Consider the following 18,294-nt stretch of genomic DNA (forward strand, 5'->3'; position numbering starts at 1 on the left):
TCCAGCTGTGCTGAAAGCCTGGGACAACTCAGGAAACGCCCCTATAATGCTGAATACAGAGGTAAGGAAAAAAGTCCTTTTCTGGTGCCAAAAGGGCAAGGGAACGCCCTTCTCATTCGCTTTCCGTTTAGAAAACCTGCAGCGTAGTGTCCCGTCTCCCTGAGATGTGTGTGAATCTCTTTAAGCAGAAGGACCCCCGGCCTGTTTGCATCCCGGGAATGTCTGCCTGGGGGCCCTGAAGCCTCTCTGCAAAGTGAACATCGGGAAGGGGTCCTGCCTCACCACGGGGGAGTTTGGCCCCAGGATGTGATTTCTTGCTTGTCGACAAGATGCCCAAAGTTGTATTTTTTCTTTTGGGGAAAGACAACTAACGGGTGTGTGATGGGTGGTCCCGGCCACCTGGCCCTGTAAACGGGGGGATTCTTCCTGCTTGCTGGGCTGTCGGGAGACATTTTAATTATGCCCCTGACGCTACCGTGGGGAAGGGCGAGGAGTGGCAGCCGTGAACGCGTGGAGACAGAGCGGACGGGGGAGCTGGACCTGCCCCCTTCACGGCCAGCGCTCACAGGGCTTCGGCCCGGCGGCCGGCACGGAAGAACCGGAAAGGCTGGTTCACGAACACACACAGAGCTTTTACTGTCTCGCGGCTCAAGCACCCTGGACGGGACGTCAGCTCTCCAGACGCCCCTGACGGTCAACCGGAACCACTCAAGAGTCCCACCATCGACGCCAGCTCCCAGCCCCAGCGGCCCTCCCGCCAGGCTCACGGGGGCGTAGGGCCCACGCGGGGCGCCCGCTCCTCTCTGAGGCGGGAACGCTGCAGCCCCCCGGCCCCCGGGGAGCCCCCCCTCAGTCCTCGGGGAGCATCCGCACCCTTGGGCGTCCTTTCACCCTGGAAAGAGCTTCCTGAACCTGCCGTAAGCCGGGTCGCTTATGATGACCTTGACGTCGGCCACCCCGGCCTCAGGCCTCACGTCCACCGCCTGCACCGTGGCCTCCTGATGCAGCCAGCTGGGAGGAAGACGCGTTTGCTGGGAGCGGGCGGCCCCGACGGAGCCCCGAAGCCCCCAGCGGGGCGTCCCGCTTCTTGGTGGTGGCCTTGCCCACGGCCCCGGCGTGCGGCTAAGCGGCCGGCACCTGCTCCCTGCCTGAGGAGCCAGACCGGCTGCCCCGGCGTCGCACCCTGGCCCCACCTGGCGCCACCTTCCCCGCCCAGGCCAAGGGCCCCCCACCCCGCCCCGCCGGGCCGGCCCGACGCACCTCAGCTGCGGCCCCGCCAGCCCCACTCGGAGCGTGCGGACCCGCCTGCCCGTGGCTCTCAGAACCGCTCCCTCCAGCCTGGCCTTCAGCTCCTCCAGCCCGAGCCCCAGGAGCGCAGACACGGCCACCGCGTTGGGTTCGGTGGGTCTGTACCTGTAGGGGCGGCCGCCCGCTCAGCGAGGGGGACCAGACCGGGGTCCCCGCCCGCGGGCCCAGCCGTGATGGGCTCGGATTGTGCCGGATTGTGCCGGGCGAGGACAAGGCCCCGCCGGAAGGTGAGAGGTGGGGGTGGGAAGAGCGAGACGCGCGTGGGGCTGGGGTGCGGTCCGGGCGCTTGGGGTGAAGGGGTCCCAACGCGCAGCCCACCCCGCGCGCTGCGGGGCGCTGCTTGAGCGGGAGACCCGCGCGCGCCCTGGCCGCCAGCGCGAGGGGTCTGGCGGCCGCGTGGTGGCAGGCGCTCACCCGGGCACCAGGTCCACCTTGTTGAGCACTTCTACCATGTGGTCCAGCAGCGGGCGCGGCAGCTGCAGGGCCCGCAGGGCCGACAGGACGCTGGCCTTCTGCAGCTCTGTCTCGGGGTGGCTCACGTCTCGCACGTGGACGACCAGATCCTGAGGACCAGAGGGGCCGGGCGGTCGGAGATCTCGCGGCCAGTGGTGTCCGGCCCCGCCCGGGAGGGCCCGCCAGGCCCACGATGGGGGCTCCGCACCGCTCTCCGTGGGGGGTGGGTGCGGCTGCCCACGGAGGCTTGTGCCCCAAGGGGGAGGGTGGGACCCGAGACCACAGAGCCGCTCTGCCGTGCACGGAGCCCCCCCAGTGCCCTCGATCCGGGCCAGGCTGCCGCTCCAGGTGCACCCGGACTGAGGGGCCGCCTCGTGTCCCCGCCCGACAGGTGCTGGCCCTACGCCTGCGTGCGGCCAGTGACCCCCGTCCGCAGCCCCCCACCCAGCAGGTGCCGTGCTCGAGGCTCCAGGCCGCTCCAATTTTCTGTGAAACCAAGCTCACGTTCTAAAAAGGCTTCCACACCTATTCCATACGTTTTACAGGCAAGTACCTTGTGCAAAATTCAGAAAAGACAGAAAAGGAAAAATTGCAGCTGAGGGTAATTCTGCCACAGGAAGGATGGGCCCGTTACGGTTTGGGGGGCTCGCTTCTGGGTTGTCTCTCTCTCTCTCTTTTTTGACCAACTTGTATCTTCTTTTAATCAGTGTTTCAGTTCAGAAGTTCTAGATTTTCAGAAACTTTTGAGGACGGTGCTGGCAGCTGCACGTGGCCCTCAGGCTCAGCTGCTGTGACCTCGAAGGTGCTGCGGCATCTGTCACACGTAGGGCCCCGCAGCCCCTGTACCCTGAGTAAATGCCAGGGTTCAGTCTCTCGGGGCCCCAGTGCAGCCAAAAGGTGCAGAGAACCCCTTCTTCATTAGCATTGCCTTTACAGCACTTACAATCGTACAGTTGGAGCACAGCTCACTGAGGGGCAGGGGTGGGGGAATCCAGTCATCGTGAAGTTTTGTGTAATGGGACCCTGCCCTGTGATGCTGTGATGAGGGGACCCAGGCCCTGTGATGCTGTGATGAGGGGACCCAGGCCCTGCGATGCTGTGATGAGGGGACCCAGGCCCTGCGATGCTGTGATGAGGGGACCCAGGCCCTGCGATGCTGTGATGAGGGGACCCAGGCCCTGTGATGCTGTGATGAGGGGACCCAGGCCCTGTGATGCTGTGATGAGGGGACCCAGGCCCTGTGATGCTGTGATGAGGGGACCCAGGCCCGTGATGCTGTGATGAGGGGACCCAGGCCCTGTGATGCTGTGATGAGGGGACCCAGGCCCTGTGATGCTGTGATGAGGGGACCCAGGCCCTGTGATGCTGTGATGAGGGGACCCAGGCCCTGTGATGCTGTGATGAGGGGACCCAGGCCCGTGATGTAGTGATGAGGACACCCAGGCCCGTGATGCTGTGATGAGGGGACCCAGGCCCGTGATGTAGTGATGAGGGGACCCGGGCCCGTGATGCTGTGATGAGGAGACCCGGGCCCGTGATGCTGTGATGAGGAGACCCAGGCCCGTGATGCTGTGATGAGGGGACCCAGGCCCGTGATGTAGTGATGAGAGGACCCAGGCCCCTGATGCTGGGATGAGGGGACCTGCCTCCCATTTGTGGTATTTGAGACGACCTGGACCTCCGCACTCACCGAACGGCGGACGTCCTCCAGGGTGGCCGAGAAGGACTCGACCAGGCTGTGGGGCAGCTGGGAGAGGAAGCCGATGGTGTCCACGTAGATGACGGTCAGCCGGGAGGGGAGCCGCCCTGCGCGGGCTGTGACGTCCAGCGTCGCAAACAGCCGGTCCCGGGGCTGGATGGCGGCGTCCCCCGTCAGGGCCTTGATCAGTGTGGTCTTTCCTGCACATCGGGCACAAGGGGACCGTGCGTCTCAGACCCCTCCAGTCCCCCACCGACCGCTGTGCACCTCGGGGCTGCCCCACACTGACCACAGGCCGTTGGAGGGGGGGCAGGGGCAGGAGGGTCTACGCGCTCGGAACTCTCCGCAGGACCCGCGGGACGCTGCGCGGGCCGTGCAAGGACTCAGCTGCCACGGTTCAGGGTAAAATGGACCAGGGCCAGGGCAAGAGTGCTGGTGTAGACGAGAGAGACGGCGTAGACACAGACGGTGGTGACGTGCATGTGAGGCGGGCAGGCGTCCACAGACGGAGGGATGGTACCGTGGCGTAACCGAGCTGTGGTGTGGTGTCCGTGTAGACGAGGGGATGGTGGAGTAGGGGGTGCAGTGTGGGCAGACAGGTAGTGAGGGTGTAGACGGTGCTGTGTGTACCTGAGGTGGCCTAGGACACCCTCCGCCACAGCCTTTCCTGACAACGTGGACACTTTCTCCACCTGAGCCCAGGTTCAGGGGCGCCAGCAGTAACCGTCCAGCCCAGGGATAACCCCTGGTTACGCCTGTAAGCCCTGCCGATGGCCCACCAGGAGGTGGTGGCAGTTCCTGCCGTCGAGTAACTGGATGGCGGGGCTCAGCCTGGACGCCCCTGCTCCGTGCAGGACCCCAAACTCCCGGTCGGTGAGAGTCGGGATCAAGCCGACACTCACTGGATCCTCTGACGGTTAGAGGAGGACACGCCACCCTCTGAGGATGCAGCCAGGAGGGGCAGTTGGGATTTCCTGGCACGGGCGATTTTACCCGTAGACATTTATGACTTTTCAAGCCTGGACGCCCCACAGCTTCCCGTGCACGTTTGTGGGACATTCCCGCCCTCCTCTGGACGCAGACCGTGAGGCGGTGCTTCCCAAGCACACGGCGGGGCCGGGCCTCAAGGGAGCCCAGCAAGTGCCATGGACTGAATCCCCACAGTGGAGGGAACCGGGCGCTTTCCACTTATCTCAGGGCACCTGTGACCCTAAAGGACGCCCTGCACTCTGTTCCCCACGTGGGGTCCACTTGATCTGCTCGTGCAGACGAAGCTGAGAACAGACTGTGAAGTTTCCCTCGGTAACATCTGAACCGCTCTGATCCCTGGAAGGTCCTGTCCACTCTCAACGGACTTAAAAACTGTCACTACTTCCTCGTTCTCAGAGTTTGGAGACATCCACTAAGAGGGGCGTCAGCCCACAGCAGTCACACGGGGGGCCACCGTGGCCCCCGGGACGCCCAGGGATGGGGCCCCAGTCCAGTCCTTCTCACTCTGGGCTAGCCCTCCGCGAATACTCGTCTCGCCGGGTGGGCAAGTGGGTTCTCCTAGCGTACACCCGCCCAGCCCCGGGGAGGGCCCACTCCTCACCGCAGTTCGTGTATCCGACCACGGAGACCACAGGGAACTCCCGCCGCCTCCGCTGCTGCCCCAGGAGAAGCCTCTTCCGGCGGAGTTTGTCCAGGGCCTTCCGAATCTTCGCTTCCTTATCTTTCAGGAGACGCTGGTGCACCTGCAGGAAAGACTCTCCTAGGAGCACCCAAGATGGCGAGTCAGTGAGCAGACACAAAAGGGGCAAGAGCCACGGGGGTGACCTGCGGGGGACGGGGACAGGCTCACTCTTGGGGCTGCAGGGACCCCCCCACCACCAGGGACCCGCACCCCCAGCCTGCTCTCCTGTACACTTGGCCCCAACACCTTCTGTTCTGAGATGGCTCTGCCCGGCATGAGGCGGCCTCGCACTTCTGCCCCCTGAGGTCACCTGGGCTCCCCTTTACCCAGGAGGAAGAGGCCAAGGGGAGAGCCTCAGAAGTGCCCCCATGATACCCACAGTGGGCTGAGTGGTGCCCCAAAGATGTGTCCACACCCTGACCCCCAGGACCTACAAATGGGGCCTTATTAACAAACAGGGTCTCTGCAGATGTGATGCAGTGAAGGGTCTGAGATGAGGTCCTCCTGGAGGAGGGTGGCCCTACATCCAGTGACGGGGTCCTTCTAAGAGACAGAAGAAGAGAGACCCAGACACAGAGGAGAAGCCCTGTGAAGACGGAGGCAGAGACGGGAGGGAATGCGGCCACAAGCCCAGGGACGCCTGGAGCCCCCAGAAGCTGGAAGGGGCAGGAAGGACCCTCCTCTGGAGCCTCCAGAAGGAACCAGCCCTTATAACTCCTCGATCTGGTCTGCAGGATTCAGGGAGGATGAACGTCTGTGGTTTTAAGGCACCGATTTGTGGTCCTTCGTTACGGCCGCACCAGGGAAACACCTTGATACCTTCCTTTGACTGTGACCATGGATGAGGCCCCGTCAGGACCTCTGAGGGATGTCGTCCCCTTTGTAGGGGTGGTGGCCAAGACACCCCCCACTTCTGAGCACCCAGTGACAAGACGTCAGACACGGTACCTGACCCCATGATGTGGCGAGAGCCCCCTCCTCGTCCGCCCAGGTGGGCAACGTCATTTTTCAGGTGGGACCTGGCATGGAAACGGGTCGGCTCAGGAGACAGGAGCACGTGCCCGTGGGGGGCTGGGACAGAGCCCTGGGTGGGGGGTGGGCATCTGGACAGAAAGAAGAGGCTCGCGGGGGGCCTCCCCACTGCATGGGCCTTCACGGGCGGGGACGGAGGGCCCCTGGCTGGGTGGCGCTCCTCGTGGGCCACGTGCCCTGGTAGCTGTGCTGCTTGGACACGTCCCCACTGGCCACATTCCACCCTCGCCACCCTGGCAACAGTCCAGGTACGGGAAAGCAAGAGGGGGCCCGAGGGGGGCTCCGTCTGCCCCGAGCCCGGGCTCTGCAGGTACCTGAGCAGGGGCAGCTCGGCCAGGGCCACCTGCAGCCGGGCCTCCTTGGTGCGGGCGTTGCAGCGGAAAATATGAAGAACCACCGTGAATCGGTCAAACACCCGCACACCCCAGGCGGCTTCCAGTTCTTTCTAGAAGAAGGAGCGCGAGGGAGGGGACCTGTGGTGACCCCAGGCCCGTCGAGACCTGTGTCCTCACAGGGACACTGACCCACTCCCTGAGCCGCCGTGGGCGGGAAACAGCGAGCTTCTGAGGTACCTTGGTGGGTGCAGCCATCCTCTCCACATTCAGGAAGACGGCGGTGATTTCCGGGGACCCTCTGATTTTCTCTAGGAAAAGCGGATGGCCTCTCAGAGATCTGCACGCCCATGTCTGTCTGGGGACCCCGCACCTTGGCCGTGTTCCCCGGACACCCTGAGTCTCTGAGCACAGTATTTGTCAAGTGTGGGTCGGGGGTCGGGGAGGACCGGACCGGGTCCATCTTCAGGGGAGTAGATTTCACACACATGTGGGTCCCATGACCCCGTGGGGACTGAGTGCCTGTTAGACACAGATGGGCGGTGAGCTCCCCCCTTGGCGTGTCTCCTGCTCTGAGCTGTGAGCTAGACATGGGTTTGAGGTGGAGACGTCGGGGTCCATGGAGGGCAGGGGTCACATGCAGGATCCCCTCCGCAGGGCACTGGGGAGGGGGTGGGCTGGGGCGCAGGGCTGGGGCGCACGGCTGGCGTGCGCCCGACTCTCAAAGGTCCTGCCTGTGTCCTGGGGCCTCGTTTGAATTCTGACGCGGGCGTGGTGGCTTTTGCCCTCTGATCCAAGTTCCTGTGAGGCACAGAGGGATGGCCATGCTTGCTCTGTCTCCGGGAGGGTGACGGGGACACATGCGCTGGACTCACCTGTCAGGCGCTCCGAGGTCCCTCTGCCGAAGATAAGCTTCCTGCCTGGCGTCTTGGTGGGCACCACCACGGTGTCCACCACCGACCAGCCATCCAGCGTGTGTACCAGCGCCTGTGCTTCCACCACCTGCCACTCAGCTGTGGGGAGAGACAGGTCAGTGTGAGGGTCATTTCCAGCTGGGTCAGCCCCGGGCCGTGTCCAGCCCTGCCCAGGGCCCTGGGCCACGTGCCCCAGGCTGGGACGGCTTCCTGCTTCCCGCCTACACAACGGTCCCGAGAAAGCGCCCCAATCAGCATTTGCTCGAAATGCAGCTCTGTTCTTCTGGGCAGATGGTCAGGAGGGGTGGACACAGGACCGGGGAGGGGAGGAGGGCCCTGAACCGAGCAGGGACGCGGGGATGGCTGCCCCCCGCGTTGGAATCTGGGACGTCTGCCCCGTGGGGGCCCATGGTCCCTTGCGACCCACGGGAGAGCATCCCCTGTGAGGCTCCCAAGGGCCCATAGAACCTGCCACCCTGCCTGCGGGGTGGGCTGAGTCCCCGTGGGTGCCCTGTCCTGGGTGAGCCCAGCCTGGTCTTAGCCTGGCCCCAGTGGCTGCCCTTGCCGAGCCTGGCCCGAGAAAGGCAGCGCCCACCCGGAGCCCCTGGCCGTGAACGGTCAGGATGGGGTGTGTGTGTATGTGTGTGTGCGCGTGCGCGCGTGCACGCGCGTGCTGGGGGTGGGTGGCAGGAGAGGCAGGGCCCACCCGGGGCAGGAGCCCAGGACACTGAGGGCACAGGCCGTGGATGCAGGGCTGTCGGGAGCCGCCCCGCCCTAGGCTCTCCTCCTGACGGTCCTTCCCGAGCAGGAAGGGGGCACAGGGCAGCCGAGACTCTCCCCTGAGGGACAGCAGGCAGGTGGGCAGTGACGCCAGCGTGTCCCGGGGCTGGGCCCTGACGGGGTGGACGGGGCTGACTCAGGCCTGGAGGACAGCTTTGCGGGGCCCCGGGCTTGTTCTCTGTGAGATCTGGGGCGCGTGCCCCAAGCCCCACGGGAGGCCGGCCCCCCATCCCGCGCCCGTGCCCCCGCCCCCTGGGAGGCCACCCTTGCACAGAATCTCAGAGCCGCGGCCCCTCTGTGGCGCCCCTGCTTCGCTGTCCCCACTCCCCGGACACCTGGGTGCTGCTGTCTCTGGGGCCACCTGACCCTCCTCAGGGCACAGCCAGGACACAGGCCAGAGGCTGGGGAGTAGGAGCCAGGCTGGGTCTGAGGCCGCAGAGCAGGGTCCCCCCATTCTCTGGGCTGTGGTCCTCATCCTCTGGGCTGTGCGGGGGTCCCCATCTTCTGGGACATGGGGGGGCGGGGTCCCCCCATCCTCTAGGCCAAGGGGAGGCAGAGTCTTCTTGGGTGTGACTCCCCATGGGGCCCGCCAGCTTGTCCCACCTCCTCCACCTGCTGGTCGCTCAGGTCAGGTGCTTGGTCACGCCTGACCTCCGCCCTTCAACCCCAGGTCTGACCCAGCAGTAATCCCTGCAGGTGCTGTCTCTCCTGATCCCAGGGGCCACGTCCCCAGCTCCGTGGTGAGTGCCTGCGCGGGTGCCAACGGCCTCCCTCCTGCTGCACTGCTCCTCTGGCCACGCCCACAGCTGCCTGCCTGGGGGTCTGGCACCCCACAACCCCACCCCGAAGGCCAGGGTTAGGATTCGGTGGGGATGGAAACGGAGAAGCACTTGTGCAGGTCACAGCCCAGGGGCACAGGCACCATAAGAGACCGAACCCTGATCCCAGGACCACAGAAGGCTACCCCTCCCCCACACATCAGCCCTCACCACTAAGGTCTATTTACAGCAGTTCCTTTCACCTCGTGCATCACGTCCAGCTATCAAGAAAAAATTACCAGGCGCACCAAAAGGCAATCTGAAGAGACAGAGCAAGCATCAGAACCAGACGTGGCAGTGATGCTGGAATTACTGGACCAGGAATTTAAAACAGCTATGATTAACATGCCAAGGGCTCTAATGGATTTAGTAGACAGCATGCAAGAACGGACGGGCAAGGCAAGCAGACAGACGGAAATCCCAAGAAACAACCAAAAAGAACTGCTAGAGCTCACAAGCGCTCTAGCAGAAATGAGGGGCGCCTCTCACGGGCCTGCTGGTAGACTGGACTTGGCAGAGAAAGGATCCCGGAGTTTGAGCATATGACAGCACGGAAAATTAAAAACGTCTGCTCTGCAAAAGATGTCATCAGCGGACTGAGAAGTTAAGCCACAGACCTGGGAGAAAATATGTGCAAAAGACACATCCGTAAGCACTGGTATCCAAAACATAAAAACAATTCCTGAAGTTCAGCAATAAGAAAACAACTTACTAAAAGATGGGCCAGAGACCTTAACAGACACCTCACCAAAAAGATATACAGATGGCAAACAAACATATGACAAGATGCTCCCCATCCTCTGTCATCAGGGAAATGCAAACTAAAACAGCAATGAGACACCACTACACACCTATTAGAAGAGCCCAAATCCACAATCCTGACAACACGAAATGCTGGCAAGGATGTGGACCATCCCTCCCACTCACTGCTGCGAGGGATGCAAAACGGTACGGCCACTGTGGAAGATGGTTTGGCAGTTTCTTATAAAGCTAAACATACTCTTACCATACAATCCGGCAATCGTACGCCTTGGTATTTACCCAAAGGAGTTGAAAACTTACATCCACACAAAAACCTGCACACGGATGTTTATAGCAGCTTTATTCATAATTGTCAAAACGGAAGCAACAAAGATGTCCTTTAGTACATGACTAGATAAATAAACTGTGGTCCATCCAGACAATAGAATATTATTCAGCGCTAAAATGAAATGAGCTGTCAGGCCATGAAAAGACATGGAGGAACCTTAAATGCATACGACTGAGTGAAAGAAGCCAGTGAGAAAAGGCTACAGACTGTGTGATTCCAACTCTATGACACTCTGGAAAAGGCCCAACAATGGAGACAGTATAAGGCCCAGTGGTTGTCAGGGGTTTGGGGGTGGGGGGTGAATGGGTGGGGCACAGAGGATTTTTAGGGCGGTGAAACTACTCTGTGTGATGCTATAATGTTGGATACATGTCATCATACATTTGCCCAAACCCGTAGAACGTACAAGACCAGCAGTGAACCCTAATTAACGTAAACCGTGGACTTGGGGTGACGATGTTATGTCAACACAGGCTTGTCAGTTATAACAAATTCACCATCTGGTGGGGATGCTGAAGACGGCAGAGGCCATCCACTGGTGAGGGCAGCGAGTATATATGAAAAATATCCATACGTTCCTCTCAATTTTGCTGTGAAACTAAAAGCACTCTAAAAAAAAGTTTTTAAGAAAAAAAAGGAATGAAGCACTGACACAGGCTACAACATATACGTGCCTCAGAAACATGGCGCTCAGTGAGAGAAGCCAGACACAAAAGACCACGTATCACTCACGTGAAACGTCCAGGACAGGCAAATCCACGGGGACAGAAGGCCGATTCCTGGTCGCCAGGGGTTGGGTGGGGGAGAAGCAAGGGGGAGGCCTACTGCTGAGGGTACAGGGTCTCCTTCCGGGGAGACGAGAATGCTGTGGAACCGGACAGAGGCCGTGGCTGCACACGACTGTGAACGTACTAGTTGCCTCTGAGTGACACCCTTCAAAGTGGTTACTCTTATGGTCTGCGAACCGTATCTCAATAAAGGTCTAAGAGGAGGAAAGGAATTAGGAGAATGCCACCACCCCCCCCCCCAAATGGGTCACTGCTCTGCTCACACCCAGAGTACCTGTGACGACCTGAGTCCTCGCATGGCTGCACCACTGCAGTGACTTGGCTCTGAGAGCCCCTAAACAGCCGAGGGGCAGCGGTCCCAGGAGGGCCCAGGACGTGCTCCCTCAGGAGCCCTAACCCTGGACACTGTCCCTATTCATCTGTGGGGTCCGTCTCCCCAGGCCATCCAGGACCACCCTGGTGAGACGGCCCCGTCCCCGCCCCCGTCCGTCCGCCTTCCTGCTGGGTTCTGAACACGGCACTCAGGTCAGGCGGAGGGCTCCTGCCCGGCGTGTCTGCTGTCCCCCCAGCCCGACCGGGGCGGGCACAGTGGGGCTGCTGATGGCCGAGGGCCATGGATGCAGGTCCCAGGCGGCTCAGGGACTCAGCCGGGTTCACGGTTTCTGCTACAAAGGGCGTGTGAACACGCTTGTGCACAGCCTTTGGGCGTAGTACTCAGCGATACACAGTGAAAACGGGTCCATAAAGGCTTAAAGCTGAGGGACACACCCCGTGCAAACTGGCGTTAGTTGTTGGATTCTATTCCTTTACAGATGGGGAGGCTGCGCGGGGCAGCAGGGCCGAGCGACAACCTGGGGCGCGGCCGAAAGGGGAAGGGGCCCCGGACCCGCTATGTGCACGGGGGAAGGCGCCCCAGCCCAGAATTAGGATTTCCAGGCCCGCTGCAGGGGTGCCGCTGCCGGGAGCGGGTCGGGTGGGGGCGGTCCAGCCTCCGAGTCCCCGCCCCCATAAGCCCGGCTCTAGGGGTCCCAGCCCTCGGAGTCACGCCGCCATAAGCGCCGCCCCTTCAGCCCGGCCATTCAGGAGCCCCGCCCCCGACGTCCCCGCCCTACGAGCTCCAGCTCTCGGAGTCCCGCTCCCAGAAGCCCCGCCCTATGGGCTCCAGCCCTCAGAGTTACGCCCCCAAAACCACGCCCCTTCAGCCCGGCCATTCAGAAGCCCCGCCCTTCGGCGTCTTTGCCCAGAGCGCCAGACCTCGAAACCCACCCCCAGAAGCCCCGCCCCCAGAAGCCCCGCCCTTTAAGTTCCGGGCCTTGGCGCTTTTCACGACTCCCAAACCGTCCCCCACCCCCCCCCCCCGAGTCGGCGGCCACAGTCCTGGTCACCTCGGGTCCCCTGCGGCTTCCCGGGTCCCCACTTGACGTCAGGGTGAACCAAGCACACGCGCTGGGTCCCCGCTGGCAGCAAAGGGTCCCTCCTCAGCAGCTCCTCCTCCTCCTCGTCCTCCTCCTCCGCATCTTCTGGTTCCTCCTCATCCTCCTTTCCACCAGTCCGACTTCCCCGGCCATCTGCACGTGGGCCCCGCCCCTCCGGGCCCCCCAGGCCCCCGCGGAAGGTGGCGAGCGCGCGCACAGGGCAAGGCGGCAGCAGCGGCGCGGCCCTCGGAGCCCGGCAGCCGCGAACCACGCGAGAGAACCAGGGCCCCGAGCGGACGGCGGCTCGCAGGGCCCACATACCGCAAGCGCGCCTACGCAACGGGGCGGGGCCTCGGAGGCATGCTCCCGTGCAGGCTGCCCATTGGCCGTCCGGGTCACGTGCTGTCCGCCGCCTGATTGGTGCGCGCGGTCTGGGCCGGGAGGTCGGTCTGGGCCGCCGCAGCCTGGGGGTACGCTTCTCTCTCTGCCGCGGATGCTCGAGGCGATCTCCCAAGGCACGTAGTGCCGGAGCAGGGCCAGGCCGGGCACCCAACCCGGTGGGCGCTCCCCCACGCTCGCCACCTCCCCGCGCCCCGGTCAGGCCTCCGCGCAGGTTCGGGGTCCGGTCCTGGGGATCATTTCCGTTCTCTGGAACCCCGAACTCTGCCTTGGTGGATCCGAGTGTGGCTCCAGGGGTCCTAGACCCTGCCTTGGTGGGGGTCCGAGGGTGGCCCCGAGAGTCCCAAACGCTGCCTTAATGGTCCGAGTGCAGCCCTGGGGTCCCAGGTCCTGCCTTAGGGCTCTGAGTGCGTCACAGGAGTCCCAGATCCTGCCTTGGGGGTTCAAGTGCATTTCTGAGGGTCCCAGACCCTGCCCTAGGCGTATGAGTGCGGACCCGGGTCCTAGACCCTGCCTCAGGGGGAGTCTGAGTGCAGCCCTGAGGGCCCGGAACTCTGCCTTAGGGGTCCCGGTGCAGCCTGGGTTTCCGACCATGCCTTGGGGGGGGGGGGGGGTCCCGGATCCTACCTTACGGGTCCGAGTGCGGCCCCGGGGGTCCTAGACCCTGCCTTGGGGATCCAGTCCCATCCCTGGAGGTCCCGGACTTTACCTTGGGGTCTGGAGTCTGGACTGGGCGGGTATTGCAAACACTGCTTGGGGGTTTCAAATCCAGTCCGGGGATCTGAAGTTTATGGTGGTAGCTTGACTGGCCCTGGGGGTCCAGGCGAGTCGCGGTGGATCCTAAACTCTGCCTTGGGCCTGTGTGTCTGGCCCAGAGGTCACAAACTTGGCCTTGGAGTCTCCTGTCTGGCCCTGCGGCGGTGAAGTTAGCGTTGGTAGCTCGAGTGTGGGAATGCAGCCCTGGGGCCCAAGACCCTGCCTTGCGGGGGGGGGGGGGGGGGGGAGGCGGGTTCTAGTGGGACTCCAGGGGTCATGAACCCTGCTTTGGGGGTCCCATCTATCCCTGGAGGTCTCGAACCCTGTCCTGGGGGTTCCACTCCATCCTTGGGGATCCCAGACCCTGCCTTACGGGATGTGAGTGCAGCTCCGGGAGTCCCCAGCCTTGCCTTGCAGGCCCAAGTCTGTGACAGTGCATTCCCAGGCTCTGCTTTGGGGGGTTGGAGTGCCGCCTTTTGGGTCCCAGACCCTGCCACGGGAGTCCAAGCCCATCCCCAGGGGCCCCTGACTTTGCCATGAGTGTCCAATGCTGTCCTCCTTCAGGGGTCCCAGATGCTGGTCGGGGCTTCCCAGTAGGACAAGGTGGTGTTCCAAAGTCTGCGATGGTAGCCTGAGTGCAGCGTTGAGGGTGTGAGTCATGCTAGGGTCTCAGGCCCTGCCCTGAGGGTCCGAATCGGGCTGGCAGATGGAGCTTGGTTCATGATAGCAGAGTCCACGGCATCACAGAAAGTGGGAGGCGGGCTGATTCCAAAGGAGCACCCCTCCCATTCAGACTGTAATCAGTCATATCCTCTTGGCAAAACTTAAAAATGGCATGGTGTTGAGAGCGTCACAAGGAATCCCAGCCGTCTCTAGGGGGTTCTTGTTTTTACAGGAGAACGGTTTCAATTGGAATGTTCCTTCGTAAGTATCTGCAGAAAGCCATGGCCTGGCTGATGTTTCAGGAGACGATGTTCAGCCGCATCATGTAACAAAGAGAAGGCGGGAGACCCCAGAGGAACGTGGAGACGTGTGGCCTGAAACGGGGTTGCAGACACAATTTCCATTTAGGAATGGGTGTAGAGGGTGAAAAGGGACCTTTGAGGCCAGGACCTGTCATGTACACAGCCTGGCAAGTGTGATCAGACTGTGCAGAATTACAAGTGTAAATTGAGATGGAGATTATCAGCCTTAAAGAAAACGGGTGAAGTCTTAGAATCTCGACCCAGGGTTGCCAGTGGAGCCCTGGACAGGTGGTCATTCCTGGGGGCCATTTCCCTGTGGATAGAACGAGAGACGGAATTAAAACTCCCAACACGGAAATCACGAATGTGTAAGTTCTGGTGGCTGGTCCTTTTGTGGCTAGTCTCCCTGCCCTCCTCCATCACAACGGCGGGAGACAGCCAGGAGGCCCAAGGAATGTCGTAGACCGGGTCCTGTTAAAACCTCGAGCTCCTTTGTCCCAGCATGGGTGCGTCCATCCGGAGGGCTGGCTCTGGTGCTGGGGTGGTTCAGGGCTGCATGGGGAGGGCGGCTGGCTGCTTCAGTCCTGCCACGCTGCCTGGCGGGAGATGCGGAGAGGTCACCTCGTTCCAAGCCCTCCTGCACGACCTTACCTGGGGAGTGGAAGGCCCGGAGCTCCTGTTTGCTGAGCACTCGGTCGGAGGGAAGTGCTGGTCCCCTCCTGCACACAGACCTCTCCGGCTCTTCTCTGCTTTGTGACTTGTCTCTGTGCTGCCCTGGCGTCGTCACCAGGCTGTCCCCCAGAGCCTGCCTTCTCCGGGGTTTCCAGGGGTGTGTGGGGGGAGAGTTAACGCACTCGATCATGAGGTAACGCAGTTGTTTACTGCTTTACTATTGATCGCATGTCATATGGCTGCTGCCAGAGGGTAGATGGTTTCCCCCTGAGTACACTGGGAACCCTAAAACCTTACCGAGATGAAAATCCAGGCCTCTGCGGAGACGACTCGGCAGACAGTCGTAGAACATCTACCGTTCATGGTAAACGGCGTAGATGTTGGTGTGACGGTGATGATGAGGCTGTGGAAGGAGCTGGGAAGCCAGGTGGAAAGAAGTGACCGTTGCCTGGTGTCGTCGTGGGATGGCGGGTTCCCAAAGGTGCACCGAGAGCCAGAGGGCTGGAGACGCAGTGTAGACTGCAGCTTGGCGTGGAACGTATTCCATTGCCTTGATTCTCTCCTACCAGTGATTTTGAGATGCATCGTTGATTTAATAACTTTTTACCACCCCCCCCCAAAAAAAAAAACAGACAAGCCCCAGCCATTACAGATTTGCTTGCGGGGTGAGAAGTCTCTGATTCACGGACGATCGTGCACTTAGAATCAGGAGAGCTGGTGGGTCACCTCTCCCCCTTCACAGCAGTGGGAAACGATGACTTTGATGTGGTGCCTCTGTCCCCATGGTTGTTGCCAGTTTCTTTTCAGTGGCTCCCTTTTTCTAACTTGCTTCCCTCTACTGGCAAGAGGTGTTAAGAAGTCTAATGGTGGGCTGTGCACTTAACATCCCCAGGGTTTGGGGGTGTCCGCACCTTTGGGAGAGGTGTTGTGAGTGAGTCGGGGTGGTAGTGTCATTACATGGCTTACAGCTTCAAGGGCTGCATTTAGCAACTTGACTTTTCTTGTACCTTAGATGAAGGTCTGGCCAAATTGTCATGAAATCAGAGTCCGTCTCAAAAGGCGGTGGCCCTGAGAATGTGTGTAAACGCTCCTTATTAGGGATTTTGTCAGGATAACGATCTGCTCAATTTATATACATTCGTTACTTGGGCTTGAAAATGCATTTTCCCTCCATGGAAAGAAAGTGACATATTTGTGTAGATAATTAGAAGGTGCAGAAAAGAACCCAGAAGGAAATAAAGATCACCTACAATATGACCATACAGAGATAACTATTGTTAAGATTTTGGTATGTATTCTTCCAGTTTTTTTAATGTACATATACACACAGGTTTGTGGATTCCTATAGTATATATTGTTTTATAAAATTTTTAACTTAAAATGTATCCTGCATATACTTTCAGTACATAAAGTAGCACTGTGTCTTGACTGCATAGAACGTGATTCAGTGGATATTTCATCGTTTACTTAATCCTTCATGTTAGCTGGGCTTACATGGATGCCTGGGGGTGTGACTGCCGTGTAATGGGATTACTGTTCTCTATTCACCCCTCATGCATTTCGTATGAAAATAAGCGGCAGCCCGACTCTAATTTGGATAGTTGTACTCGGCAAATCACTGAAATGTAGAGGAGTTTCTCATTTGGGCATTAAGCATGAGTGAGTGAGAACCTTTTTAATTGAAGTATAATTGATTTACAATGTTTCAGATATACAGCAAAGTGATTCATTTATATATATATATATATATATATATATATATATATATATATATATATATATATATATATATATATATATATATTCTTTTTCAGATTCTTTTCCATTATAGGTTATTACAAGATATTGAATATAGTTCCCTGTGCTCTACAGTAGGTCCTTGTTGGTTTTCTATTTTATATATAGTAGTGTGTATATGTTAATCCCAAACTCCTAATTTATCGCTCCCCCATCCCCTTTCCCCTTTGGTAACCACAGGTTTGTTTTCTATGTCTGGAGTCTATTTCTGTTTCTTAAGTAAGTTCATTTGTATCTTTTTTTTTTTAGATTCCATATGTAAGTGACATACGGTATTTGTCTTTTTCTGTCTGTCTTCACTTAGTATGATAATTTTTAGGTCCACCCATGTTGCTGCAAATGGCATGATTTCATTCTTTTTTATGGCTGAGTACTATTCCATTGTATATATGTACCACATCTTCTTTATCCACTCCTCTGTCAATGGATATTTAGGTTGTTTCCACGTCTTGGCTATTGTAAATAGAGCTGCTATGAACATTGGGGTGAATGTATCTTTTATTTTTTATTTATTTTTAAATTTTTTATTTCTTAAAATGTCCAGATTTTTTAGTATTGAAATAATGTGACAATTTTTGAAATTAATGCATTTAAGGAGAAAATTCACACACTAATTGCTATTCATGTTTACGATGTTGGTAAGCCATTTAATAGAACTCAACATTATTACTGACTTAAGCATTTATAAAATATGAAGAGTTGCATTTTCTGTAACATGATAGAACATCTGTCTCAGTCTAAAAGTCTTTATCGTGTTTACTGGGGAAACACTAGGGCCACCTCATTAAAGCCAAAATCAAGATAAAAATGTAGACTAGCACATATTACTACTTTTAGTATATTATCTAAAATAATTACATAAGAAAAATATTTAAAGCAAATGGTTAAAATTACTGTTGTTTAAATATGTTGTACTGCAGACATTCAAGAATATCAACTAAAAACTGCTTTAACCTCTAGGAAAATTCAGTAGGGCACATGGAAACAACAGTATAATGTTGAGAAATTTTATATATGCATATTATAAAAGAGTGTGTGTTTGTGTGTTTGAAGATAGGATTTAATAAGAGAACTTCATTTACCATGCAAGAGATATGTAAAGTTTCTGAGAGAAAAAACTTAACAAAGAATGTGAAATATGTACAGATATGAATAAAACTTTACAGTGTTTCAAAAGTACACAAAAGAGAACTTGAACAAATAGACTAATGTGGGGATAATTCTACAGAATTCTAATAAAGGACATATAACTGTACTGTAGACTACGGGGCCAAACATAAAACAAGTATGTGATTGGTTCCTGGTATTACTTCTTGTACTGTCGAAGGACAAAAAGGAGGTGCTTCACAGGTGAGGTTTGGAAAGAGGCTGAAAGAATCATGGAAGGTAGTAGCAAAAAATATT

General features: G+C 58.2%; 1 protein-coding gene across 2 annotated transcripts; it reads right to left on the bottom strand.

Annotated features, from left to right (window-relative positions):
• Positions 1-611: 611 nt before the first annotated feature.
• On the bottom strand, positions 612-12,620 carry GTPBP6 (GTP binding protein 6 (putative)). Of its 2 annotated transcripts, XM_068533841.1 has the most exons (10): positions 12,272-12,620; positions 7,372-7,509; positions 6,737-6,807; positions 6,479-6,609; positions 6,081-6,151; positions 5,052-5,210; positions 3,452-3,660; positions 1,723-1,871; positions 1,261-1,413; positions 612-1,011 (listed from the first exon to the last, which is right to left on the bottom strand). In XM_068533841.1, the coding sequence occupies exons 1-10, from the start codon at positions 12,618-12,620 to the stop codon at positions 888-890; spliced, it is 1,554 nt and encodes a 517-aa protein (XP_068389942.1). In that variant the 3' UTR covers positions 612-887. The 2 variants fall into 2 exon arrangements, with proteins under 2 accessions (XP_068389942.1, XP_068389941.1); XM_068533840.1 differs by lacking the exons at positions 612-1,011; positions 1,261-1,413; positions 1,723-1,871 and having other exon boundaries at positions 2,262-3,660.
• Positions 12,621-18,294: the final 5,674 nt, after the last annotated feature.

The sequence above is a fragment of the Eschrichtius robustus genome, chromosome X (assembly GCF_028021215.1).
Source record: "Eschrichtius robustus isolate mEscRob2 chromosome X, mEscRob2.pri, whole genome shotgun sequence".
In the NCBI taxonomy this organism is placed as follows: Eukaryota; Metazoa; Chordata; class Mammalia; order Artiodactyla; family Eschrichtiidae; genus Eschrichtius; species Eschrichtius robustus.

What these genes read in the sequence shown, in the direction of transcription:
- GTPBP6 (XM_068533840.1), bottom strand. Translation starts at nt 12,620, where the DNA reads ATGTGGGCCCTGCGAGCCGCCGTCCGCTCGGGGCCCTGGTTCTCTCGC. An exon ending in GACCTCGGAGCGCCTGACAG is followed by an intron (nt 6,808 to 7,371) that starts GTGAGTCCAGCG and finishes CGCTTTTCCTAG; the next exon opens with AGAAAATCAGAGGGTCCCCG. An exon ending in TCGCCACATCATGGGGTCAG is followed by an intron (nt 5,211 to 6,080) that starts GTACCGTGTCTG and finishes GGGTGCTCCTAG; the next exon opens with GAGAGTCTTTCCTGCAGGTG.